The sequence below is a fragment of the Protopterus annectens genome, chromosome 1.part2, assembly GCF_019279795.1.
Source record: "Protopterus annectens isolate FY-2018-M chromosome 1.part2, PAN1.0, whole genome shotgun sequence".
Lineage (NCBI taxonomy): Eukaryota > Metazoa > Chordata > Ceratodontiformes > Protopteridae > Protopterus > Protopterus annectens.
The window spans coordinates 572,242,412-572,269,397 of NC_056727.1; the positions used below are offsets into that span (position 1 = coordinate 572,242,412).

General features: G+C 44.0%; 1 protein-coding gene across 4 annotated transcripts in view; it reads right to left on the bottom strand.

Annotated features, from left to right (window-relative positions):
- LOC122790289 (cytohesin-1) overlaps nt 1–26,986 on the bottom strand; it is a 1,634,771-nt gene that overhangs the window by 387,156 nt on the left and 1,220,629 nt on the right. For all 4 annotated transcript variants that reach the window (XM_044057794.1, XM_044057800.1, XM_044057818.1 and 1 more), the window contains one exon: nt 7,451–7,517. In XM_044057794.1, the coding sequence (XP_043913729.1) occupies nt 7,451–7,517 (67 nt within the window). The remainder of the gene's footprint in view (nt 1–7,450; nt 7,518–26,986) is intronic.

Sequence of the window (26,986 nt, forward strand, 5' to 3'; positions counted from 1 at the left end):
CTGTGGATTTGGAAAGAAGGTGGGTAAATGGATGGTTTGATTTAGAGCCACACTGGTTACCACCTTAGGCATAAAGGAGGGGTTCATTCGTAAAGAAACTCTGTCTTGATGAAAAATGAGGAAAGGCTCTACTGCCATTAGTGCCTGAAGCTCTGAAACTCTTCTACCTCAAGTAATTGCTAGCAGCAGGGCAGTCTTCCATGATATAAACTTTAAGTCAGCTGAGAAGGCTGGCTCAAAAGGAGTTAGCGTGAGTTTTCCCAGAACAAAGTTGAGGTCCCAAGTAGGTCTGACATCGGACTGAGGCAAGAAAAGGTTCCCCAATGGGGTACTTAGCTTTGAAGACTTCGGACTAAAACTCTATTCGAAAATCTCAGGTGTCGGTCGACCGGCACTTGCGAACTGCTTCTGCTTCGGGCACCCCGCGGCAAGAAAGACTGAAGAAAATGGCGTTGGATGCCTCTGATATACCCCTGGCACTCTGACGTCAGGGAAGAGGCGACAGCAACCGACGCTGGACCAAGACTTTGGAATTCCGGCCGACTGCGGGACCACCTGTCAGCAGGATAACCCAAGTGTGATGACTGCAGCAGGGTAACACGATGAACATCTGCTTCTGCTTTGGGCTCCTCGGCAAGAAAGACTGATGTAATGGCGTCAGCTGCCTTACTTTATACTACTGACATCAGTCCTGAAGCGACAGCAACCAATGCAGAAATACTAAGCCTCTGGTATTTGGGCCGGCTGAAGGCTACCCTGGCAGGGATAACCCAAATGTGATGACTGCAACAGTGAAACACGAAGAACATCCATCCCTCCACTTTCCAGCATGCTTATCAAAAACATTCCTCTAAGGAAAGAGAGGCAGCGCCTAAGGATTTTAGGGATGAAGGCCTTGCAAATATCTCAAGATGCATGATAGTGTTCTGGGCCTAAACAGAATAAACAGAGCTTGTGTGCATCTTTATGTGGAATCTGCCTTCCACACGGACACTTGGCCATCCTAGCTGACATTAACTCACAAGAAACAACACAGTAGCAATTTAGATAATAAAACCCCCCTACGGGGTACTTATCTGAAGCACTAGTGAAGCACAAAGGTGACTTTCCAAAGCGAGCAATGACTGGAGCTGGCAGTCAAATAGGTAGCAGAAAAGTTCTGATGTAGGTGCGTGCTGATGTCCGCTTTATAGCGGACATCCTTTTATGACCAACATATGCTGTGTGATGCGGGTCGTCACATGAACAGACGCAGTAGCATTTTAACTTTGGTATAATGGCCAGATGTACAAGTCAACCTGAGGCAGACTCCCCCATGTTATGGATACTGCAGCATATAAATAGAAGGACATGTATTGGTGATGTAACAACACTGAGTAAAAGGAAAATAACATGATAGAAAGAGGAGATGTTTTTATTTTTATTTATTTTATTTAAAATTTCTTTATCAGGGTAGAGCACTGATCACAAGTGACCAATCTCAGTCACAGTCCAAGAACACAAAGAAAATCAGAATTACATTTAGTGAAAGACAGTAAGAGTATAATGAAAATATGTAACATATTATTGGCTAATAAAATTTAAAAAATACCTACAATTTTAATATACATTTACAAAAATCAAAATAAAACGTCTTGAGCGATGACAGCTGTGTACTAAGTGGGAATGGCAGGACAGCTGAGTGGAGTGGTGGATCTCAGATGGAGTTTGTGAGCAATTTGAAGAAGTTGCATTAAGTAAAAAAAAATGTGAGAAGTTAAAATATGTGCAACTGAACTTGCCATGTGACAGAAAATGTGTTTCTATTAAGAGAAACAAAGTGATGTAGCTCAGTTTAGGTGATACGGGTGGATAAGAGGCAGTGACATTTAACTAATGAACGAAGGTGGGCCTTTAGTAGGGTCTTAAATTATAGGTAACCGGAGGTGCCTATTTGTTAGGGAACACATTCCCTGAGTTTTAGACCTATTATAGAGAAGCAGTGATCTGTACAATGGAGTATAGTTTGGGGGGGGTTGCAGTGTGGTTGCAGTTTCTGAGACTGTAGCAGGAAGTTTAATTTGTTTAGCTGCAAGGGAAAGAAGGTCTGGTTGGCTACGGGTTTGATTAGTTGGGATCCTAGAAGGAGGTCAAGCCTTTGTTGAATAGGGAGCCATTTTGCTTTTTTTCAGTGTTTTACGGTTATGTTCAGTTTTAGTGAACTAGGTAACGACTCTATAAGTTGTACTGATTACTGTTTGAATGAGTGTGGAGTGTGAATACGATAACAGGCTATGGGGATGAAACAAGTGGGAGAGTAGAAAGCCCTTGCCTATGACAGTTCTAGAGGTTTTAGTATTAAAGGAGGGAGATCTTACTGGCTCAAAATAGGAGACAGTTAACCTTTCTTCTTGTGTAGGCAAGGTAGAGACAGACGTCGAGGAGAGGACAAGCAAAATGCCAAGGTACTTAAAAGAGGTAATGTCTTCTAGTCTGGGAGTCGTGATATATATGTAATGAGCTTTATGGATTTTGTTTGTTTTGTTTTTGTTGGGCTTTTTTGTTTTAAGTTTATTTGGTGCCAAAATCACTTGTTTGGTTTTGATGGATATCCAGTGGAACAGAGCCAAAAAATCTGCTTGCAGGACTGCAAAATTGTACCACATCATGTGCACAGAGGCAGAAGGGGAGATGAGGTAGGTTAAAGTGGAATTAATGATGGCAAATAGTACAGGAACAAGTACAGAATCTTCTGGCATCCCTTTATAAATGCTGACTGTAACGTCAAGGTACGAATTTTGACAGAAAAATGATAATTTGTGAGAGAGTTTTGAAACCAAGGTAGGAAAATCAGGACTTTCACCTATCTGTAGAAGGTAATGGAAGAGGATGTTGTGGTCACTGAGATTGAAGACTTTTGTTAAGTCAATAAAGATGCTGCCAGTGAGCTGGTTTATTTCCACAACTCCCTGTATCTATCCTAATTAATCGTTCTATCTCTGAATCTAAAGTCCCTTCCATCTGGAAACAATGCCACACTCTACCTATACACAAAGGAGGCAACTCCTCCAATATCTCCAACTTTAAACTCATCACTATCCTCTCCCCAATCTCTAACTTACTAGAAAAATGTATTCATAAACAAGTTATGCAGTATCTAATACAGGAAAATCATCTTACACCCACTCAACACAGCTTCAGACCCAAATATAGCACCACTGCAGCTCTATTATCCTTCCTCAACACTCACTCTATAGCCATGGACGACCATAAACTTATTTCTTGCCTATTCTTGGATCTGTCAAAAGCTTTTGACATTGTCTAACACTCCCTTCTGCTGCACAAACTGCATAACCTCAACTTCTCCTCTAATACTGTTGCATGGTTCTCCAGCTACCTCACTGATAGATCTCAGTCAGTGGGATGGCAGTCTGCACTCTCCCCTCCTCTCCCTGTAAAAATGGGTGTACCTCAAAGGTCTATCCTAGGCCCTTTACGTTTTAATAGCTTTACTAAATTAGCTCTATACCTTCTGTCCTCAGTCATCTTTAGTGCAATACGCAGACGACTCTAGTCTTCACCATAGCCAACTCTCCCTCTAAGCTCTTCTCAGCTACTCAGGCATCTTTTAACTTAGTTGAAACGGCTTCTCCAACAACCAGCTCATCCTTAAACCTAAAAAAACAAAGCTGTTACTCTTCCTACCTAAAAGGCTCAACAATATTAAACCCTCCTTCTCCATACAGTCCCTTAATAACACTTTCACTCGGGCAGAATCCAGCACTGAACTCTTAGGCGTAACCATCGACTACCCGCTTAAATTTGACTTGCATGTTAATAACAGTATCAAAAAGACTCATTCAAAACTAGGGCTCCTTTACCGTAACAAAAAATTCCTTACCTCTGAAGCCAAGATTACGGTCTCTCTTACCTACCTTCTACCCAGTCTAATGTACAATTCTCAAATTCTCAGAAATCTTAACTCAGCACTCCTGACCAAGCTCAAATCTACCTACAACAAGGTAACTAGGATTTGCTGCCCAACAAACATACAAATCCCACCACTGTCTCTTTCTCTCTCTAAAACACCTAAACTGGCTTGAATTACCCCAGCAGCTTCTTCTCCTTAGCTCTAGACCATCCATTCTATCCTATACTAGCCTTCCTACTGCCCAGCACTATCCCCTCTCATCTCCCATTATTCTCCCTCCTGACCTTCCCGAAGCTCTAACCAAGACCCACTACAAATCTACAAACTCAAGTCTAAACTTGGACGCAACATGTACAGCTGTCACCCCATTATTGCCTGGAATAGGCTCACACTAGAAATCAGAACCCTTACACATCCTAAACAATCTAAGACAGCCACCAAAGAGCACTTTAAAAGTCACTGGTCCTGCCACTGCACTCTCCCTCCTTAAACATCCCCTACTTCCTATACCTTAATCTGCTTTCTGCCCTTAACTCACTCTTCTCACTAGCTCTCTCTAATCTTCCTTGAACACTCTTTTCTACCATCTTCTAAAACCTATTAAGCAAATCGCCTCAGAGAAACATTCTACTGTAACTGTCTTGCATTCATGTAACTACATTATGATAAAACTGGGTTTTTGTAACCACTTACCCCAAAAACTATATTCATTTTAATGACATATTATTTATTTTTATACATCTTGAAAGAGCTTTGCTATACTCCTGATTACTGACACTGTATAACATTGTATTGCTACTTAATGCTTTGCAATAATCCTGTAACACTGCTGTTTAATGTTAATTTATAATGAAAATTGTATAATATGTTGAGCTTTTCTCCCCGGGCCTCCACTGAAAAAGGGCTCTTCAGCTCAGTCGGACAATCCCAGTCAACAAATGTAAAATAAATAATAAATAAACTAGTAGTATTTCACTGGTCAGGGTCCACAGGGCTGAGTGTGTGCTATGACTGGACCAAAACCAGTTTCACTTATGGGAAAGGAGGCTATAAGTAGTGATGTACAGAGTGAGTTGAGCAAAGATACTTTTTTCAAACAGTTTGCCTAGAGTGGGAAGAATAGAGACTGGCCTGTACTGGGAAGTTCTGTTGTAGTTAGATTGCTATCTTCCATGTACATGGCATTTTATTTTGTCTTGTACAGAGACTAAAGGGAGAGGGGGTGGGCAATAAGTTCCTCCAGTGCTACATGAAATAGGGATAGAGACTATCCATCTGTGTCTGGTGTGCTCAGTTACTATTCGTTACAGAAGTTGTTCCAAGTCGCTTGCTATTTGCTAGGATGTCACACTTTTACAAGAAGATGAACAGCAGGCAGAAATACATTGACTCTGGTATTTGGGCCGGCCGAGGGCTACCACAACAGGGATAACCCACATGTGATGACTGCAACAGTGAAACACTAAGAACATCTAGTAATATTCTACTATGTCCAATACAAGGATTGAAGTCCTAGCTGTATTTCTACAAAATTATGTTGTGCTCTAGCCCATTACAGTAAACACAATCAGATTTTCCAGGATCAGGACCTGGGGGTTGCATCTTTTAGGCGTTAAAGCAGAGCACTTTCCAGTGATGACATGCAAGGAGAACCAGTGTGAGGAGCTACAAAGAATGCAGAACCACAGAAAATATGCACTTCTCAACATGACAGCAGGGACATCTTTGTGAGCAAAGGGACAATGCCTACTCAGAGGAACAGCCTTGGACAAAAAATATGGACAGGTGTGTGAGATAGCTAGGAAGGAATTCTCAGGGTTAAATCAAAAGCAGAGGGCTCCTTCAAAGTAAGACTTTGTTTCAACTCCTTTGCCTTCCAACCAGCAGCCCCCCCCCCCCCACGGTGACCATTCTTGCCTATTTGTTCCTCATGGGAGTAAATGCCATCATCAGCTCATTCATTCCCCTCATGAGGACAGGGTCAGTTGTGGCACCATTACCTCCAGCCCGGACAGTTGAGCTGTACCCTGCTCACACCCATTCTCTAGCCCATACCCCCTCCATCTCCCATGCCTGCTAATTTAACATGGGTGTTCTGGATTCCAGTTAGGGCTTTATCCCTCTGTACCATGGAAGTTTGGATCGGAAGTATGATTTTCATACACAGGTAAAACACTGAAAATTTCAAATGCCTGGTCCACAGAAAAATTTGCAACAATTACAAAATTCCATATCTGCAGTATGACTTCTAACATTTACAAAATTCCAACTCTGTATTCATTTCTATCCATATATATATATATATATATATATATATATATATATATATATACATACATACATACATACATACATACACACACACACACACACACACACACACACACACACACACACACACACACACACACACACAAACGTGGCAATGTGCAGAGATTCTATTAGATACCATACTGTTACTAGCCTGCAGTCTTACTTTCCAGCCTCCATGTAATCTTAACAGTTGCTATTAAATTTATCTAACCTACGAGAATTAGTTTGGTTAGATTAGTTATTCAGAGGTGCACAATATAAAAGCTGAGTAGACAGGAATCAGTCCAAGGTCTATAAGCTCTAGTTCACCTGTAGCTCACTGACTTATCTAACCATGTTGTACTACCAATAGTAATGTTATTTTAATATTGAAACAGTTCCTTTGGAGCTGTGTGCCTCCCAAAACTACTGAATTCTTAATCTGCAATGTTACATCCTATTACCAAACTCTGAATCTGAAGTCATCACTTTTACGATTACTACATACCAAATTCAGAGTAATCCCTATCAATGTTTTTAATGACTACATTTCAAACTCAGATGTTAATGAAATGCTGTCATGACTCGAACTAAGAGTCACCCAGAATGATACTTTACCTTCTTTTAAGAATCTTGCTATATATTTATTCTTAAAACAAGGTGCAAACTATAACGAAGACCCCTATGGATAACCTCTTTCCAAGGAGCTATAAAACATCTACACTATGCCTTCAAAACTGCACCCTAAACATGCAATACTACTGCTCCCATTAAGAAATTTCAAAATTTGCAGTGTCCTATTCTGTTATATGATTTAAAGTATGTATTGTGCTGAACTGTTGCAGAACTCTGCAATGACAGTTAGCATTAGTGAATTATGTACTCAACGTTATGAGAGGGGAAACGTGCAAAAGGCTCCAAATTCTGCCAAGAAACTGCATTGCTTAACTCAGTTATAACCCCACACTCCAAAAAAAAAAGGGCTGTTACTGGAAACTTCTTTGCTAACATAAACATTAGTCAGTCCTTTCCATTACAAAATTCATGGTGCTGGTAAAGTAGAAAGTACAACTGCAATACATCAATACAAAGACGCCTGCACAGAATTATAATCCCCTGTAGCAAGCTACATTTAGCAGTATAAGCCAGGACTACAAGCACCAGATGTAATCAATACTTTTTTCCTATATGCACTATATACAAGATTACAGTTCTACAAAGAAGTAAAAGAAAACCTTATACCCTTACCTTTTTGGGGTCCATGTTGAACTTCTTCCGGCCTTGCCCTACCTGTTTAGTCCTCTGCATGTTTTTCCTGTGAAGACAAAGAAGGAAAGTGCGTGTACTGAGACTCATAACATGAATGTAGCATTCACAGCCCACGTTTGTCCACTACAATTATTACACTCCGTATTTACTGATCACTCCTGTTAGGAGACAACTAACGGAGTGACAATATTACAAAAGTATGTGTGTTCCAAAGTGCGTGAAAAAGTGACAGCAAAGCAGTGGAGACTAAAGCATGGTTGTGTACATCAGCCAAACAAGCACTGTAGGAAATGAAAAAGCAGAAGAACCCCCCCAAAAAAAAATCATACACTGAAGAACCATCTTTGTGTATGGCTGTTGGGAGTAAGCAATGATGGTAAGTGCTTGATTTCCAAAGCTCAGCAACCTTGCCCCCCTTGCAGGTTGAGAGAATGTTTACTACTTAGAGATAAACAGATATTCCCTGTACAAAAATGATATAGTACAGTTGTGTACCTACCATAAATGTAGATGTTCGAGTGTATTCACTGTTGCAGTCATTACTCTTGGGTTATCCTGCTGGCAGGCTACCCTCAGTCGGCCAGAATTCCAAAGTCTAGGTCCGGCGTCAGATGCTGTCGCCTCTTCCCTGACGTCAGTGCACCAGGGGTATAAAAGATGCAGCCAACGCCATTTTCTTCAGTTTTTATTGCCCCAGATGTCAGGTGCCCCCAAATTGGTAGGCTGAAAAAATATGTCAATAAACATGCATGCACAATAATAACATTTCCTTCATCTACAAGCAAATACACCATATAGGTTGTATAGGATACAGAAGTACAGATAAGTTCCAGCAAAGAAAAGGGGGATGGTGGGAAGGTAACCCGGACTGCAACAGTGAATACACTCGAACATCTACATTTATGGTAGGTACACAACTGTACCATGTTCATCATGTTTCACTGCTGCAGTCATTACTCTTGGGTTGAATCCCAAAGCTGAGGATGGGTGGCTGGGCTAAATAGGATTAGGAGAGGCTATGAGGCCCTGCAGAAAGTACAGTTGTGTACACCTACCATAAATGTAGATGTTAGAGTGTCTTCACTGTTGCAGTCATGACTGTAGGGTTCTCCCCTGCCGGCAGGCAGCCCTCGGTCGGCCAGAATCCCAAAGTCTGGGTCCGGTGTCAACTGTTCAACCATGCTCCCTGACGTCCGAGCGCCAGGAGTACAAAGCTGACAGCCAACGCCATCTTCTCCAGTTTTTCTTGCCCCAGATGTCAGGAGTCCCAAAATGAAAAAAGGTCCCATAACCTTTGCAAATACACCTCAGAAGAATGCTGAAAAAAAAAGGAACTACATAAAAGTAAACATAAGGGGGGACAGGAGGGTGGAAAACCCAGACTGCAACAGTGAAGACACTCGAACATCTACATTTATGGTAGGTGTACACAACTGTACTATGTTCATCGTGTTTCACTGTTGCAGTCATGACTGTAGGATAGAATCCCAAAGCTGGAAGAAAGGGAGGTGGTCATAAAGAAGAAGGGGCGGCTAGAAGGCCCTGCAAGACTGCAGAGGCAAAGCCTGCCCTAGACCTAGAGTAGAGAGGTAGATTGTAGTGCTTAGAAAAAGTATGCACTGAACTCCAAGTTGCAGCTTCCAAAATGTCTTTGGTAGGAACTCCCCTGAGGAAGGCCGCAGAAGTGGCAGCCGCTCTGGTGGAATGAGTCCTTATACTCCCTGGTATTTGCTTTCCATGGTGTGAATAACAAAATCTGATTCCATGAGCAATCCGTTTAGAAATGGTCTGTTTTGAAATGGCTTTACCTTGGGAACTTGAAGCATAAGAAACAAACAACTGTTCTGATTTTCTGATGTCCTTGGTTCTGTCCAGGTAAAAACGTAGTTGTCTGTGTACATCCAAGGAATGTAAGATCCTTTCCCCTTTATTTTGAGGAGTGGGGAAAAAGGTTGGCAAGTGGATAGTTTGATTTAAAGCCACTTTGGCAACCACCTTAGGTATGAAGGTAGGATTAGTCCTCAAAGATACCCTGTCTTGATGAAAAATAATATAAGGTTCCACAGCCATAAGAGCTTGTAACTCTGAAACTCTCCTGGCAGAGGTTAGGGCTAACAAGATAGCTATCTTCCAAGATAAAAACTCGATGTCAGACGAGGCAGCAGGCTCAAAAGGAGGCAAGGTTAGTTTTTCCAAAACATAGTTGAGATCCCAAGCAGGAATGGGAGGAGATCTAGGAGGTCTTAAGTTCTTAGCTCCTCTGAGAAACTGTCTCATGAGCTGGTGGGAAAAGATGGGAGGGTCTGTATTATAATGAGCAGAAATAGCAGAGGCATGTATCTTAATGGAAGAGAAAGAGAGACCCTTATATAAGAGATCTGTAAAGTAAAATTAAGGTAATGTATGTTAGAAGAGGATCAGAATCCTGAGCCTGCATCCAGGAACAAAATCTTTTCCATTTTCCTGCATAAGATTTTCTAATGCTAGGACGTCAGGCTTCTAAAATGACATCCATAACCTGCTTGGGTAGGAAAGAAGAAATCAAAGGCCCTGGATTAACCAGGCCGCCAGGCTGAGAGTTCTGACATGAGAGTGTAGAACCTGACCCTGATGTTGGGACAGAAGGTTCGGAGACTGAGGTAAAACCCAAGGGGGCTCCAGACATAGGTTTTTTAGAGTTGGATACCAAAACTGCGGAGGCCAATTTGGAGCCAGCAAGATTATCATCTTGGGCTTGTCCTGTTTTATCTTCAATAAGACCAGTGGAAGAAGAGGAAGAGGCGGAAAAGGCATATCCCGAGAGGTTCCTCCAACTGAATGACAGGGCATACACTTTCCTAGCTTCTCTGTGGAAAGACCTGGTGCAAAAATTCTGTAGTTGATGATTGAGATGAGATGCAAAGAGGTCTATGTGAGGACATCCCCAGACTGCTGTTATCATCCTGAATATTTTGGTGTCCAGCATCCACTCGTGTGGATCCGAAAGGTTTCTGCTCAGACTGTCTGCCAGGAAGTTTTGTTTCCCTGGTAGAAACTGAGCTTGAAGATTCATTTTTGCAAGCTAGAGCTGTGTTCCATAGATCCATGGCTAGTCTGCAAAGGGGTAGGAATGAGATCCCCCTTGCTTTTTATGTACCACATAACTGTGGTGTTGTCTGTCCGTATTAGTAGTTGTTCTGGTTGTAAAAGATTCCTGAAGGCCAAATAGAGCTTTCTGAACGGCTAACATTTCCTTTAAATTGATATGCAGGTGCTTCTGATCCTTTGTCCAAAGGCCCTGCAGACAGTTGCCCTGAAAATGGGCTCCCCAAGCATAATCCGAGGCGTCCGTGGTTAGAATCTGAGTGGCAGGAGACAGACGGAAGGGTTTCCCTTTGTTTACAGCACATGCCCTGGACCACCAAAGAAATTCCTTTTGAAGGCAAGGAAGGATGGAGATCAGTATGTCTAAACTGTGGCAATGCTGAGACCATACACTTTTTAGGTACCACTGTATTTTCCTCATGTGTAGTCTTGCATATGGTACAAGAAGGATGCAGGAGGCCATGTAACCCAAAGCCTGCAGGAATTTCCTTGCAGATAGTGGAGTTAAAATTGCCAAGGTTTTGAAAGTTGAAGCCAGCTGTAATTGTTTTTCGGATGTCAGAAATGCCATCTGGGTTGTGTTTAGAAGAGCACCCAGAAAAGTTATCTGTTGTGATGGTGTCAAATTTGACTTTTTTATGTTTACAGAGAATCCCAGGAACTTGAGGAGGCTCTGTACAAATTCTAGATGCTGGAGTAAGACATCCTTGCTGTCTGCCTGAATTAGACAATCGTCCAGATAAGGGTAAATTTTAATTCCCTTGAGTCTGCAGTAAGCTACTACTGGAGCCAGGCATTTGGTGAAGACCCTGGGTGCAGTAGACAATCCAAAGGGCAGCGCAGAGAATTGAAAGTGCCTCGATCTGGCCTTGAACCTGAGGTATTTTCTGAGATCCTGCCTGATGGGAATGTGTAAATATGCCTCCTTTAAATCCAAAGTTACCATCCATGCATCTTTGGACAGCATTGGAAGTAGCTGCTGTAGAGTAAGCATCTTGAATTTTGGAATCTCTAGAAAGGTGTTCCAAGACTGACAGATCCAGAATGGGTCTCCATGAGTTTTGCTTCCTTGGGACTAGAAAGAGCCTTGAGTAAAAACGTTTTCCCATCTCTGAAAGTGGAACCAGTTCTATGGCATTCATAGCCAAAAGAGCTTCCACCTGGTTTAAGGCCTCTGTCCATTGATATTTTGGAAGGTCTGGCCATCCGCTTGGCCTTGGCAAGGTATGAAAATGGAATTTGTAACCTCTTAAAACCACATCCAAAACCTACTTGTCTTGGGTTATTTGAGTCCAATTTTGATAAAAAAGAGAGAGTTTTCCTCCGAGAGGGGCTTCCAGGCAAGAAGTTCCTGTAGCCCAACAGAGGGAGTCATTGAGTTTGTTTCCTTTGAGTTTGTGACCTGTCCTCTCCTCCCCTAGGGGTGGAAGCAGTCCACTGTCTTGGTCTATAAGAAGCTTGTGTTTGAAGCCTTCCTCTGGAGCGTCTATATCTACCCCTCTGAGGCCTGTCTGAAGTGGGAAAGGACCAATTTTTTGAAGGACAATTCCTGCTAAATCTAGGTGGCTGTACTTGTAAGAAATCTTTAACTGTTTGCATGGATTTCGCCTTATCCTCCATCTTTTTAATCACCTCTTCAGCTTTTGATCCAAACAAAACATTATGCTGAACAGGAGCATCCAATAATTTAGCCTTTACTTGTTCAGGCAAATTTTGTTCCATTAACCATGCATGTCTTCTAATGACTGTGCCGGAGGCAGCAGCCCTACAATAAGCCTCCAAGGCATCAAATCCACAGTGTAAACCATGCTTCCCAACTTGTTCAGTGGCATGCAATAAGTCATGTAATTCCTTATCATCTGCACAGGCAGAAATGGAAGTAAGCTTTTGTTTTAAAACAGACAAGAGAAATTGCTGGTATTTCAGCATATGAAACTGACAGTTTAAAGCCCTAATTGACAAAGTAGCAGAAGTGTACACCTTTTTGCCCCATCTTTCTAAGGATCGAGAATCCTTTTCAGTAAGAATGGGAGTTTTGGCAGAAGCGGCCTTAACTCCCTTAGGACCCTGAGAAATGGTTTCAGGGTCAGCAGAAGGGTTCTTGTATAAAAACTGGTGGGAATCAGGAACCCTGTAATATCTATCAGGCTTAACAGGAGCAGGAGGAAAAGAGTCAGGGGTTAAGTTAGCCTCCGAAAAGGCATCATCCACAATATCCAAAACAGGAGGAATAGCCAGGGGTCTATGTTGGGGAAGAAGAAGAAAATCCCTCAGTCTTTTCTTAGATTCGGAATACTCCTGTCCTTCCCAGTGGAAATGTTACCTCATATCATGCAAAGTTTCCCTAAAAGAGAAATCCTCAGGGGGAGAAGCTGAAGGAATGTATTCCTCAGCATCAGAATCCTCATAAGGAGGAAAAGAATATTCCTGGTCAGAAGAAACAACTGAGGAAACAGAAGCCTGATCAGAGGAATCATAATAAACATCCTGCCTTGGCCTTTTATCTGGAGGGGGATGTGAACCCCTAATCATAGTAAGTAAATCCTCCGCCATCTTGAGTAACTGTTTCTGTGACTTGGGAGCCGGTTCAGAAGAGGCCTGTGTTGCAGTCTTGATTTAGAAGGAGTCTTTGCCTTTGGCTTTGCCTTTATTAGAAGCTGAGTAGGCCTGAAAACCCCTTCGGAAGCCAGTACCTGCACAGCAGCTCCGGACCCATCCAAAGGAGCATTGTCCGAAGGTCCTGCAACAGAAATACTTAAAGGCCTGGTTGACTCCTCATGAGAGTCCGTTTCGGCCATCGGTTCTGAAATGGCCGACGACAGGGGCTGCAAAAGCACCTCACTGACGACGGCCAAACCTGAAGCTGGCTCCGCTTGTGCGCTATCATCAGATTTGGACCTCGGAGGCCTGTCTTTATCCTTGCGATGTTTGTGAACTCCGGTAGCCGGAACTGTATCTGATGACATTTTGTAGTTAAAGCGCCTACCGAAGTAATGAAAAGCAAAATCGTACCTTCGCTTAATTGTACGTTGATTGAATCTAGCACAAAACCGACAACTAGCTACGTCATGGTCAGGGCCTAAGCAAGGAATACAGTAAGAATGAAAATCCTTATGAGGTATTTGCTTCCCACATGAAATACAATTATTAACTTTTTCTGACATCGGAGTGGAGCAAGAAAAAAAGTTTCCCCAACGGGGTACTTAGCTTTGAGTGCAGAAGAAAATCTTCATAGGTTCATAGGTTCATAGGTTCATACTAGGCTATCTGCCCGAGGGCATTTACAAGCCTAGCCCATCGTTTTGTGGCTTACGCCACCCCTTTAGTATGGGGAACTATACCCATTATTTTGCTGTGCCTCTGTCGAGCAGTGACACTGAGGTAATCCCTGGGGTATATCTGCGATCTCCCATCCATTGGTCAAGATTTCTCTTGAACAAGGCCAGCGAGGTGCTCTGCCTCACATGTACCGGGATTTTGTTCCACAGCATAGGGAGTCTTTGGGTGATGAATCTATCCCTCCAGCACGTCCTATTAATAGCCGTGTCAAGGTTTAAGTCTCCGCCTTGTGGCTCTGATGGATCTAGATTTTTGAGGTGAAGCATATTCATCAAATCTGGGTTTGACATGGCCTTGTATGTTAGGCAAAGGTCACCTCTGAGCAAGCTGGCGACTGAATAGAGCTGGAGTTCTTTCAGTCGGGCAGCATAGGACAGATTTTGAGACCCTTTATCCTTTTGGTGAGGAACTTTGTGGCCTCTCCAACTGCTGCAAGTGTCGGGTCAGATACATTCCGAATGGGGCATTGTACTCAATCATTGGTCTGATGAGTGATGAGTAAAGGAGACTATGACCTCCCTTGATCTAGATGAGAATCCCTTCGTGATAAGGTGGGCAATGTAGAAGGTCTTCCTAACTACTTTAGCTACATGGGTGTCGAATGAAAGACTACTATCAACCTGGGTCCCCAGGTCCCTGATAACTTCTTCTGTGCTCAGTGGATTGCCACCTATTTGGTAGCTAGGGTAACCTTGTTTTTCCAAGGGTATGACTATGCATTTTTGGCATTTAACTTTAGGCGTGGCTCTGGCACCAGTTATCCATTTCTGTGAGACCCTTCTGAATGATATCTGTGTCAGATGTGTTTTCTACTATGGCCAGTTTGCAGTCATCTGCAAACTTTGTCAGCCATAACCCTCCTGTGTTTGCTTGTACTGGAAAAGTAGATGCCAAACAAGAGTGGGCCCAGGACTGAGCCCTGTGGGACACCACTTGTGACAGGCTTTGAGTCTGACATGGCGCCAGCAGCTCTGACCCTGTGGGTTCTGTCACTCAGCCAGTTTGCAACCCATCTTGTGATGTATGGGTTGACATTTAAGCTGATGAGTTTTTCAATGATACCCGAATGGGGTATTGTATCGAAGGCCTTAGCCAGATCGAGGTAGGCTGTATGGACTGCCTTTCCTCATCAATGGCTTTGGTGACTGTTTCGAAAAGTCAACCAAGTTTAAAAGGCATGATCTGCCTTTGACAAAGCCAAACTGGGTTGGATCCAAAGTCTGCAAATTCCTATGTCTTTATTTATGAGGTCCATTATGATCCTCTCCATGGCTTTGCAGATAAGGCTTGTCAAGCTAATGGGCGGTAATTTCCAGGGTCGGTGGAGGCACCGCCTTTGTGAAGTGGTACCACAGTTGCAGTCGCCACTCCTGGGTACGATCCAGAGGTAAGACTTTGATTAAACAGCTGTCCTAGCTGTGGGTTTAATTCCTCATTGAGTTCATGGAGCACACAGCCGGGGACACCATCAGGTCCCATGGATGCTGTGTTTTTGCTTTGGAGAGAGCAGTTCTCACTTGGGCGCTGGAGATGTTTGGGGGCTGCAATCTCTTGGTATAGATATCTCACCTTTGGGGAGGGAGGGGGGGGAGAAGTTTGCACTGAACCTGTCAGCCAGTATGTTGGCAATGTCTGTAGGATCAGTAATCTTCACATCATTTTGAACTAGCTCTGAGCATATCTGGGAGTTTCCTCCCAGGTTTCTAACATAGCTAAAGAAGGCCTTATGATTGTCTTTTGAGTCTTTAGCTATTTTTCTCTCGAAATTTGCTTTGGATGATTTTATGAGAGCTCTTAGTTTTTACTTATAGTGATCAAGGGTGTCTTACCTTTTAAGGATTTTGCTCTATCTTGTAGTAGCTTCCTCCTTTTGTTGTAGAGTTTGTTTATGGCTGGGGTCCACCAGACTGGACGCTTGCCTTTGGTACAAAGAGTCTTTGTTTTGCTTGGGATTGCCTTATCCATGCAGTCCTGCAGGTGCTGGTAGAAGGCATTTGTAAGTGATTCAGCGGCTTGAGTACTGTTTTCCATGGCTCGGGGCCTTAAAGGAGACCACACTAGTCTTTAGAAGTGTGAACTCGGCTTTTGAGAAGTTCTTTACTGTGGTCTTTTTATTTCAGGTGGCGGTGGGATGAGGACCTCCAGCGAGATTAGTTTGTGGTCTGATCTCACCAGTGAGGGGTACACCTCCGGTGTTGAACATTGTGCTCCCATGTTCGTGATGATGAGATCAAGTATGTTATCTCCTCTTGTGGGGATGGTGACTAGTTGTTCCATGGCATTTGAGTTTATGAATTCCAGGAACTTTTGGGCTAGGGTGTTTGGGCTTGAGTAGTGTTCCCAGTCTATATTAGGGTAATTGAAGTCACCTAGTATGATGGTGTTTGGTGATACATTTATCCCCTCTAGTGTTTTCAGGAAGGCCATGTGAGGTTCCTGAGTTTGTGAGGGTGGCCTGTAACATGCTACAATTTGCAGAGCAGTCTTGCCTATGGTTAATTGCACCTGGATGGTCTCCGATGCATCGTTGCCACCAGTCTTGAGGTGTGGGTGTCCTTGATGAATATGGATACCCCTCCTTTCTTGGTATTGTCCAGATTTTGGGGCCGGAACGCATGATATGAGGTAAAACCTGATAGCGCTGGGGTGCTCTCAGGAGCCTTGAACCAGGTTTCTGTCACAGCACAGACATCGATGTTCTCCATACTGAGAAGGGCCTCGAGTGCGTGCATTTTGAGATTTAGACTTCTGGCATTGAGCAGCATTACCCTTAGTTTTTTCCTTTTTGTGTTCTAGGGTGGTAGGTTTAGAATTTGAGCCTTGCCTAAAAAAGGCACTATGGGGGTGGCAAGAGCCTTTGCCAATATCCGGAATCCCAGGGGTGACATGTGCAAGCCGTCCCTTGCGAAGCAGCGTGGCTTGTCCAGCATGTCATCCCAGGCAGACAGACACTGGATCCCCTTTGAATGACACCAGTGTTTAAGCCAATTGTTAAAGCTGATCATCTTATCTCTGTATTGTGGCATCATTCTTGGTGAAGGTAGGATACTGCTCAAGGTCAGGGTCATACCTGTATGGGCTACATAATCAGAGAGCTCCTCAATGTCTCTTTTCATGTAGTCCAAGGAGGTACGTCTCAGGTCGTTTACACCAGCGTGGACAATGACTGAATCATATTTGTACCTGCTGTTGAGAGACCTGAGTGCTTGCGTTATGTGGCGGATTCTAGCGCCTGACAGGCAGCTTACTGTGACCTTCTCCTTACTCAGTCTGGTGAGCGGCGTCAGTGTGTCTGACTATGGAGTCACCAATGACTAGTGTGTCTGGCATTGTGTTTGGCCTTAAGGGCTGTGACTGTTTGACACTCTGACTGTGAGGTCTATGTGTTGCAGGTGTTGTGTTCTGAGGTGGTGGTTGTTTGGGTGTCTGCTTTGGTGGCCTCTGCTGTTTTGGTAGATTTTGATCAGAGCCTCCGAGTATGTCTTTGTGTGTTTATGTGTATGATTTGAGGTTGTAATGGTAATATGTGAGACTGGGTCTATAGTGTGTGTGGTAACCTTCTCCTCCTGACTGGTCTTGCCAGTCCTATGTTGAGAGAGCTCAGCCTCCAGTTTGGCCGTATAGTTGCATCTCTCGCATGTATTTGTGTTTTGTGGGAGGAGGAGAGGGTTGTCTGTGTACATGAGGCAATTGTAACATTGCCTCAATATTCCCAGGTTCACCAGCTGAGCAGGAGAGGACACTAGCAACTGATCCCTCGACATGCTAGAAGGAATAGACAAAAAACTTTAAAAAGATTCGGGGCGTGGGTGACCAAGAAATGGGGGTTGCCTTTTGGGGTACTATCTATGACAAGAGTGCCGTATCAAGGTAATAAGTACTGTAGGAGCAAGTGCTACGTTTAACAGATAGAGAATAGTCTACTTGGAGTCAAGTAGAGATGATCTTTTTAATTATAGGATACGCTGATTAGATCAGTAGTATAGTTCGAGGAAGGTAGTTTTAAGGGAAAATTTGAAGAGTGGACTTTAGGTAGCCCGAATAGTTTAAACCTGCTTAACCGGCACTGCCCTAGTGTGCAACAGTAGCAACTCCGCGCTAAATCGGGCTAAATCGCGCTAAAGCGTGCTTTATAGCAGGGGACTGAAGTTTATCAGAAAAAATCGTCAGGAGTCAGCCGACCGGTACTTGCGAACTGCTATCACCGCACGGCAAGAAAGACTGGAGAAGATGGCACCGGCTGTCAGCTTTGTACTCCTGGCGCTCTGACGTCAGGGAGCATGGTTGAACAGCCGACGCCGGACCCAGACTTTGGGATTCTGGCCGACCGTGGGCTGCCTGCCGGCAGGGGAGAACCCTACAGTCATGACTGCAACAGTGAAACACGATGAACATCTGCAGTGGCAAAGCCTGCTCTGGATTTAGAGTAAAGAGGTAAGTGGTAGTGCTTTGTGAAGATGTGCACTGAACTCCAAGTTGCAGCCTCTAAGATTTCTTTGGTTGGTACTCCTCTGAGGAAGGCTGCTGAAGTGGCTGCTGCTCTGGTAGAATGAGGCCTAATGCCCTTAGGCACTGATTTGCAATGCTGAAAATAGCAGAAACTGATGCAATGGCCTATCCATTTAGAAATAGTCTGTTTTGAGATAGCCTTTCCTTGTGATCCTGCAGCATATGACACTAAAAGTTGCTCAGCCTTTCTGAACGCTTTAGTTCTGTCCAAGTAGAAGCGTAACTGCCTGTGTATGTCCAAAGAATGCAGAATTTTCCCACCCTTGTTCTGTGGATTTGGATAAAAGGTAGGCAAATTAATGGTTTGGTTGAGGGCCACACTGGACACCACCTTAGGCATAAATGTTGGGTTTGTCCTCAGAGAAACTCTGTCTGGATGAAAAAGTATAAAAGGTTCCACAGCCATGAGTGCTTGTAACTCAGAGACTCATCTTGCAGAGGTTATTGCTAGGAGCAGAGCTGTTTTCCAGGATAAGAATTTTATATCCACTGTTGAGGCTGGCTCGAAAGGAGGCAGTGTGAGTTTTTCCAAAACATAATTGAGGTCCCAGGCTGGAATTGGTGCTCTCCTTGGAGGCCTAATGTTTTTGGCCCCTCTGAGGTACTACCTTATTAAACGATGAGAAAAGATAGGTGGTTCCGTATTGTAATGGGCTGAAATGGCAGAGGCATGAATCTTAATTGATGAGAAAGAAAAGCCTTTGCTCAGCATCTCAGTTAGGTATTGTAAAATCTGAGGGATATTTGGTACACACGTGTCAATGCCTTGTTCCAAGCACAGAATCTCTTCCATTTTTCTGCATAAGATTTTCTGGTACTGGGCCTCCTGGCCTCCAAGATAACATCCATAACAGCTTTTGAAAGAGGAGTGTTCTGAATGGCTACATTATCCGCCATGCTGCCAGATTTAAGGTCCTGATTTGGCTGTGCAGAATCCGATTGTTTTGTTGGGTCAGCAAGTGAGAAGTTTGAGGCAATATCCATGCTGGACCTTGAGACAAGCTCTTTAGGATTGGGTACCAGTGCTGATGTGGCCAGTCTGGTGCAATCAGTATCATTTTTGGCTTCTCTTGTCTGACCTTTAGGAGTACCCTGGGAAGGAGAGGAAAGGCATATACTGTTAGATTTTTCCAGCTGAAGGATAGGGTGTCCACTCTCCATGCTTGCTTGTGATAAATCCTTGTGCAAAATCTCTGCAATTGGCAGTTGTGTGGTTAGGCAAACAGAGCTATGTCTGGGCATCCCCATTTCCTTGTTATCAGGCTGAAGACTTGTGGATCCCGTTTCCATTCGTGGGGATCCATGAGGTTTCTGCTTAGTTCGTCTGCCAGAGTATTTGTTTTTCCTGGCAGGAATTGTGCTTGCAGGTGAACTTTATAAGTCAATCCTGTGCCCCATAAGGTCATTGCTGGTCTGCAGAGGGCGTAGGAATGTGTACCTCCCTGCTTGTTTATGTACCACATGACCATAGTATTGTCTGTCTTTATCAGTAGCTGTCCTGGATGAACTAGATCCTTGAAAGCTGTCAGGGCATTTTGAACAGCTAGCATCTCTTTTTGATTGATGTGAATATGCATCTGGTTTGCAGGCCATGTGCCCTGAATACATTTTCCTGCCATATGGGCCCCCCAGGCATAATCTGATGCATCTGTTGTCAGTGTCTGTCTGGCTGTGGGTAAGCTGAATGGCAGACTCTTGTTGTGGTGACAGGCCTATGCCCACCATCGAAACTCCTGTTGCAGGCAGAGAATGAGTGCAATTACTGTCATCAGGCTGTGGCAATGCTGAGTCCAAACACTTTTTAGATACCATTGTAGTTTCCTCATATGCAGTCTGGCATATGGAATTAGTAGAATGCAGGATGCCATGAAACCCAAGGCCTGCAGGATTTTCCTTGCAGATAAGTGGGTCTTTGTTGCCAATTTCTTGAAGTAAGAAGTCAGTTGTTTTTGTTTGTCTGGCGTGAGATAAGCCATCTGGGCAGCTGTATTTAAGCTTGCACCCAGGAATATTATTCTCTTGAGAGGGCACTAGTTTTGATTTCTTTTCGTTTATTGTGTACCCTAGGCCAATTAGTAATCTTTTTACAAACGCCAGATGCTTTAGAAGAATGTCTTTGTTCTCTGCTTGAATTAGGCAGTCATCCAAGCAGGGATATATCTGAATTCCTCTTTGTCTGCAAAACGCAGTTACTGGTGCCAGGCATTTTGTGAAGACCCTGGATGCAGTAGATAAGCCAAAGGGCAGTGCAGAGAATTGGTAGTGCATTGAGCCAGCTATGAATCCGAGGTATCTTCTGCAAGATTGTCTGATTGGGACATGCAGGTATGCCTCTTTTAGGTCCAAAGTTACGAGCCAAGCCTTCTTGCCCAGCATGGGCAGTAGCTGCTGTAGAGTCAACATCTTGAATTTTGGAACTTGCAGAAAAGTATTTAGTATAGACAGGTCCAGTATTGGTCTCCAGGTTTTGTCCTTTCTGGGCACTAGGAAAAGTCTGGAGTAAAATCCTTGCCCCTGCTCTTGTTGTGGTACTTGTTGAATGGCCCTCATATGTCCATGAGGGCTCTAATTTGTTTTTGTGCCTCTGTCCATTGATTGTGTGGCAGGTCTGGCATTCCTTTTGATCTTGGCAGGGTGTGAAAATGGAACCTGTAGCCTTGGGACACTATATGTTCAAGACTCATTTGTCTTGGGTAACCATTGCCAATTTGAAGAAAAAAGTGCTAGTTTTCCCCCTAAGGGGGCTGCCAAAAGAAAAGTGCTTGGATCTGGCAGAGGAAAGTCATTGGGACTGCTTCCTGTAAGGTTGTGATTTGTCCTCTCCACTTTTGGAGGTAGGAGCACCCCATTGTTTAGGCCTGTATGAGCCTTGGGGCTGAGATCTGCCTCTGGGATGCCTGTATCTGCCTCTTTGTGGTCTGTCTGACACTGGAAAGGACCAATTTTTAGAAGGCCAGTTCCTGCTAACTCTGGGTGGCTGTAGCTGTAAGAAATCCTTGACTGTCTGCATGGATTTTGCTTTATCCTCCATTTTTTTTCCAACACCTCTTCTGCTTTAGTACCAAACAAAGTATCATGCTGTAATGGAGCATCTAATAATTTTGCTTTAACATGATCAGGCAGATTTTGTTTTTTTAACCAAGCATGCCTTCTAATAACAGAACCTGTAACAGCGGCCCTGCAAGAGGCCTCCAGTGAATCATAACCACCCTGCAAAGTATGCTTTTCCACTTGTTCAGCTGCATGCAATAAATCCTGCATTTCCTTGTTCTCTGAACATTCAGTATTTGTCAACAATTTCTGTTTAAGTAGTGACATTAAATATTGCTGATATTTAAGCATATGAAACTGACAATTTAAAGCCTTTAAAGCCAAGGTAGCAGAAGTGTAAACCTTTTTCCCTCATCTGTCTAGAGCCCTAGAATCCCTATCAGAGGGGACAGGGTTTTTTTGCAGTGGAAGCTTTGACCCCCTTGGGACCCTGAGATATAGGTTCTGGGTCAGCAGCAGGGTTTTTATATAGGAATTTATGAGAATCCGGGACCCTGTAGTATCTGTCTGGCTTAGCAGGTGCAGGGGGGTAAAGAGTCAGGGGACAGGCCAGACTCTGAAAATACATCATCTACAAAGTCTAGAACAGGTGGAATAGCAAGGGGTCTGTGCTGAGGAAGTAGCAGAAAGTCTCTGTGCTGAGGAAGTAGCAGAAAGTCTCTGAGCCTTTTCTTAGATTCAGAATAATCTTGGCACTCCCAGTGGAAATGCTCCCTCATGGCATGCAGGGTTTCCCCAAAAGAGTAATCCTCAGGAGGAGAGCTGAAGGAATGGATTCTTCAGCATCAGAATCCTCATAGGGAAGCATGGAGTAATCCTGTTCAGAAGAGGAATCAGAGGAAATAGAAACCTGATCAGAAGAATCGTACTCTGTCTCTTGCCTAGGCCTCTTATCAGGAGGGGGATGGGAACCCCTGATCAAAGTAATTAGGTATTCGGCCATTTTGAGCATCTGTTTTTTAGGCATGGAAGTCTGAGTAGGAGAATGCTGTACTTGTTTCTTTGTCTTTAGAGCTGCTTTAGTCTTTGAAGCTGAAGATGGCTTAACATATAGTTGTGTAGGTCTGAAGACACCCTCAGAAGCCGATGCCTGCTCAGCAGCTCCGGACCCATCTGAGGAAATGATTTCCGAGTGTCCAATACCTTGAGTATCCAGAGGCCCAGTCGGCTCCATGTGGGAGCCGGAAGCGGCCTGTGGCTCTGAGGTAGCGGGCGCCAGGGGCTGCGAAAGAGCCTCACTGAGAACCGGCGACTGGCCTAGTGGAGGCCTCGTCGGTTATGGACCTCGGATGCCTATCCTTTTCCTTGTCCTTGCGTTTTTTGTATACTCCGGTCGGCTGTTCCGACGGCATTATATAATTAAATCTTCGGCCAAAGTAATGAAATGCAAAATCGAACCGACGCTTAATAGTGAGTTGGTTAAATCTAGCACAAAACCTATGGCTAGCAACGTTGTGATCAGGGCCTAGGCAAGGAATACAGTAAGAGTGAAAATCCTTATGAGGTATTTGCTTCCCACAAGAAATACAATTGTTAAACTTTTTCTGACATCGGTCTTGAGCTAGAAAAAAAGTTTCCCCAATGGGGTACTTAGCTTTAATGAAGACTTCGGTTCTGAAATTCGGATTTGAAAATCTCAGGAGTCAGCCGACCGGCACTTGGGAACTGCATTTGCTTCGGGCACCGTGCAGCAAGAAAGACTGGAGAAAATGGCGTCGGCTGCATCTTTTATACCCCTGGCGCACTGACGTCAGAGAAGAGGCGACAGCAACCGATGCCGGACCTAGACTTTGGAATTCTGGCAGACTGAGGGTAGCCTGCCAGCAGGATAAAGTACAGTTTTGTACCTACCATAAATGTAGATGTCCGAACTGGATAGCATCTGCAGTCATAACAACTGGGTTGTCCTGTCGTCAGGCAGCCCTTCAGTCGGCCGGATTCCAAAGTCCGGGTCCGGCTTCGGCTGATGTCGCACTTCATCCGACGTCATCTCTGTTGGTCTTCGGGTATAAAGGCATCAGCCGACGCCATTTTCCTCAGTGTTTCTTGCCCCAGATGCCAGAAGCCCTCTTGAAGGCTAAAATTTGGATAGATGCCAATGTTTCCAAAAAGATATAGGTAAACACAAAAATAAGCATGTATGTACATATATACAAACAAATACACCATAAAAGACTCCCCACCAGCTAGCTATTAGGAGGGTAAACACCCTAGGAGTACCACAGAGGGAAGGAGGGAGGGTAATCCTGACTGCAGATGCTATCCAGTTCGGACATCTACATTTATGGTAGGTACAAAACTGTACTATGTCCTTCATGGATGCATCTGCAGTCATAACAACTGGGTAGAATACCATAGCCAACTAGGGAGGAGGATAAAAGTAGATTATGGTGTGTTTAGGATCCCTTGCAGTACAGCAGTGGCAAACCCTGCTCGGGATCTGGAATATAAAGGCAAATTATAATGCTTGGCAAATGTATGCACGGAGGTCCAAGTAGCCGCCTCAATAATGTCTTTGGTTGCCACTCCTCGTAAGAAGGCTGTGGTAGTGGCTGTTGCCCTTGTAGAATGAGGTCTTATGTTCTGTGGAATTGGTTTTCCATGGAAGGAGTAACAGAATCGTATGCAATTTCCTATCCATTTGGAGATTGTCTGTTTGGAAATAGCTTTTCCTTCCCTTCCTGTTGCATAGGCTACAAAAAGTTGGTCAGTCTGTCTGCTACTTTTTGTTCTGTCCAAGTAGTAGCGTAGCTGTCTATGTACATCCAAGGTATGCAGTATTCTTTCCCCTCTGTTTTGTGGGTTGGGAAAGAAGGTAGGTAGGTGGATTGCCTGGTTTAAAGACACTCTGGATACCACCTTAGGCATAAATGTAGGATTAGTCCTCATGGACACTCTATCTTGGTGGAAGATTAGGAAGGGTTGCACTGCCATTAAGGCCTGTAGTTCTGAAACCCTCCTTGCTGAAGTAATTGCCAGTAGGAAAGCAGTTTTCCATGACAGGTGTTGTAGGTCTGCTGTTGCTGCTGGTTCAAAGGGTGATAGTGTCAACTTTTCTAGCACAAAGTTTAAGTCCCAAGCTGGTAATGGTGGTTTCCTTGGAGGTTTTACATTCTTGATTCCTCTGAGAAACTGTCTGAGCAAAGGGTGCGAAAAAACAGGTGGATCAAAGCTGTATTCTGCTGAAATAGCTGATGCATGTATCTTGATGGAGGAGTAGGACAGGCCTGAATGAAGAAGTTCGCCAGATACTCCAGAATGTTAGGCATATCTATGTTTGACACATCTTTTCCTCTTTCAGTACTCCAAATGACAAACCTTTTCCATTTTCCAGCATAGTTCCTTCTTGTTGAAGGTCTGCGTGCTTCAAGAATAATGTCTTTAACTCTTTGGGAAAGTTCTGGATTAGCTGCTGCTATGTGATGTTCCATGCAGTCAGTTGCAACGCGTTTTAGGTTTGGATGTATGATGCTGTAGTTGTTCTGAGTTAACATCAAAGGCATCAGGGTATTGGCCACATATTGTTCGAGACATGCTCCTCAGCAGTGGGTACCAGTGTTGTCTTGGCCAGTTTGGAGCTATCAGGATTATCCTTGGACGTTCTTCCTTGATTTTTAGTAGTACTTTGTGTATCAAGGGAAGAGGTGGGAATGCATATGCTGTTAGGCCTTTCCAGCTGAAGGAGAGCGAATCCACTTTCCAAGCTAGTGGGTGGAATGTCCTTGTGCAGAATTTTTTGAGCTGGTGATTGAGAGGTGATGCGAATAGATCTATCTGAGGCATTCCCCATTTCTTTGAGATGGTCTTGAAGATGTCCGGGTGCAGCTTCCATTCGTGGGCATCCGATGTGGTTCTGCTTAATATATCTGCTAGAGTATTTTCTTTTCCCGGTACAAATATTGCTTGTAACTGGATGTTGTAGCTGAGTGCTAGGGTCCAGAGCTCCAAAGTCATTCTGCATAGGGGTTATGAATGAGTGCCTCCCTGTTTGTTGATGTACCACATGACTGTGGTATTGTCTGTCCTTATCAACTGGCCCTCTGAGAAATGGTCTGAACTTTTGGATTGCCAGTTTTACTGCCAGCATTTCTTTTAGGTTGATGTGCAGGTGAAGTTGATCCTGTGTCCACAATCCTTGCACGCATTTGTCCAGCATGTGGGCCCCCCATCCTAGGTCTGAAGCGTCTGTTGTGATGGTCTGGCTTGCTTGACATCTGCGAAAGGGTAGGCCTGGGTTTGACTGGCATGCCTGAGCCCACCATAGGAACTCCTGTTTTAAGCATGGAATTAGTGGGATTTCTGTTTCTAGGCTGTGTCTGTGTTGGGACCATAAATTCTTTAGGTACCACTGTAGTTTTCTCATATGTAGTCTGGCAAATGGGACCAAGATTATGCATGATGCCATGAAGCCCAAGGCCTGCAGTACTTTTCTTGCTGTTAACTTGTTCAGTTTTGTTAGTGCCAAGAAGTAAAGAGGGAGTTCTTTTTGTTTTTCTGTAGTTAGGAATGCCATTTGTCTTACTGTGTCCAATTCAGCCCAAGAATGTCCTTGTTTGGGATGGTATCAGCCTTGACTTTTGTAAATTGACTGTGTATCCCAGTGCTTGTAGCAAGTAAATGACCCTTTGTAAATCTGTTGTCAGCTTGCTTTTGTTGTCCCCTTGTAGCAGGCAGTCATCCAGGTATGGGTAAATTTGGATTCCCTGTAGTCTGCAATGGGCGATTACTGATGCCAGGCATTTTGTGAATACTCTGGGCGCAGTAGATAAGCCAAATGGCAATGCTGAGAATTGATAGTGCTCTGATCCTGCAAGAAATCTGAGGTATCTTCTGCAGATTGGTCGAATGGGGACGTGCAGGTATGCCTCCTTGAGATCTAGAGTTACCAGCCAACACTCCTTGCCCAGCATGGGAAGAAGTTGCTGTAGGGTCAGCATTTTGAATTTTGGGACAATGATGTATGTATTTAAGGTGGACAGGTCGAGAATTGGTCTCCAACTTTTTCCTTTCTTGGAACTAGGAATAGTCTGGAGTAGAACCCTTTCCTTGCTCTGCTGTTGGCACTCTTTCCACAGCTCTCATGTTTGCTAACTCCATTATCTGTTGTAGAGCCTCTGTTTTTGATTTGGAGGTAGATTTGGCATTCCTCTTTGACTGGTAAAGTGTGGAAGTGGAACCGTAACCTTGATCTATGGTTTGTAAAATCCACTTGTCTTTTGTTATGTAGTGCCAGTTCTTTGAAAATAAGGTTAACTTTCCGCCTAGAGGAGCTGCTATTTGTTCCCTGGTAGGCGGATTTAGGGTTAAGTCACTGTGGTTGTGTTGATGTAGTGGCAGTGGTTGTGTCTGTGCCTCTGTTGTTACCTTGCCACTGTCGTCCTCTGTAGGCACCTCCTCTGGATTGGTTTCTGCCTCTGGAACGTCTATTCCTGCCCCTTTGAGATCTTGTGGAGTCAGGAAAGGACCAATTTTTGGCAGGCCAGTTCCTGCTAAACCTTGGGGGTTGAACCTGCAAGAAATCTTTAACCGTTT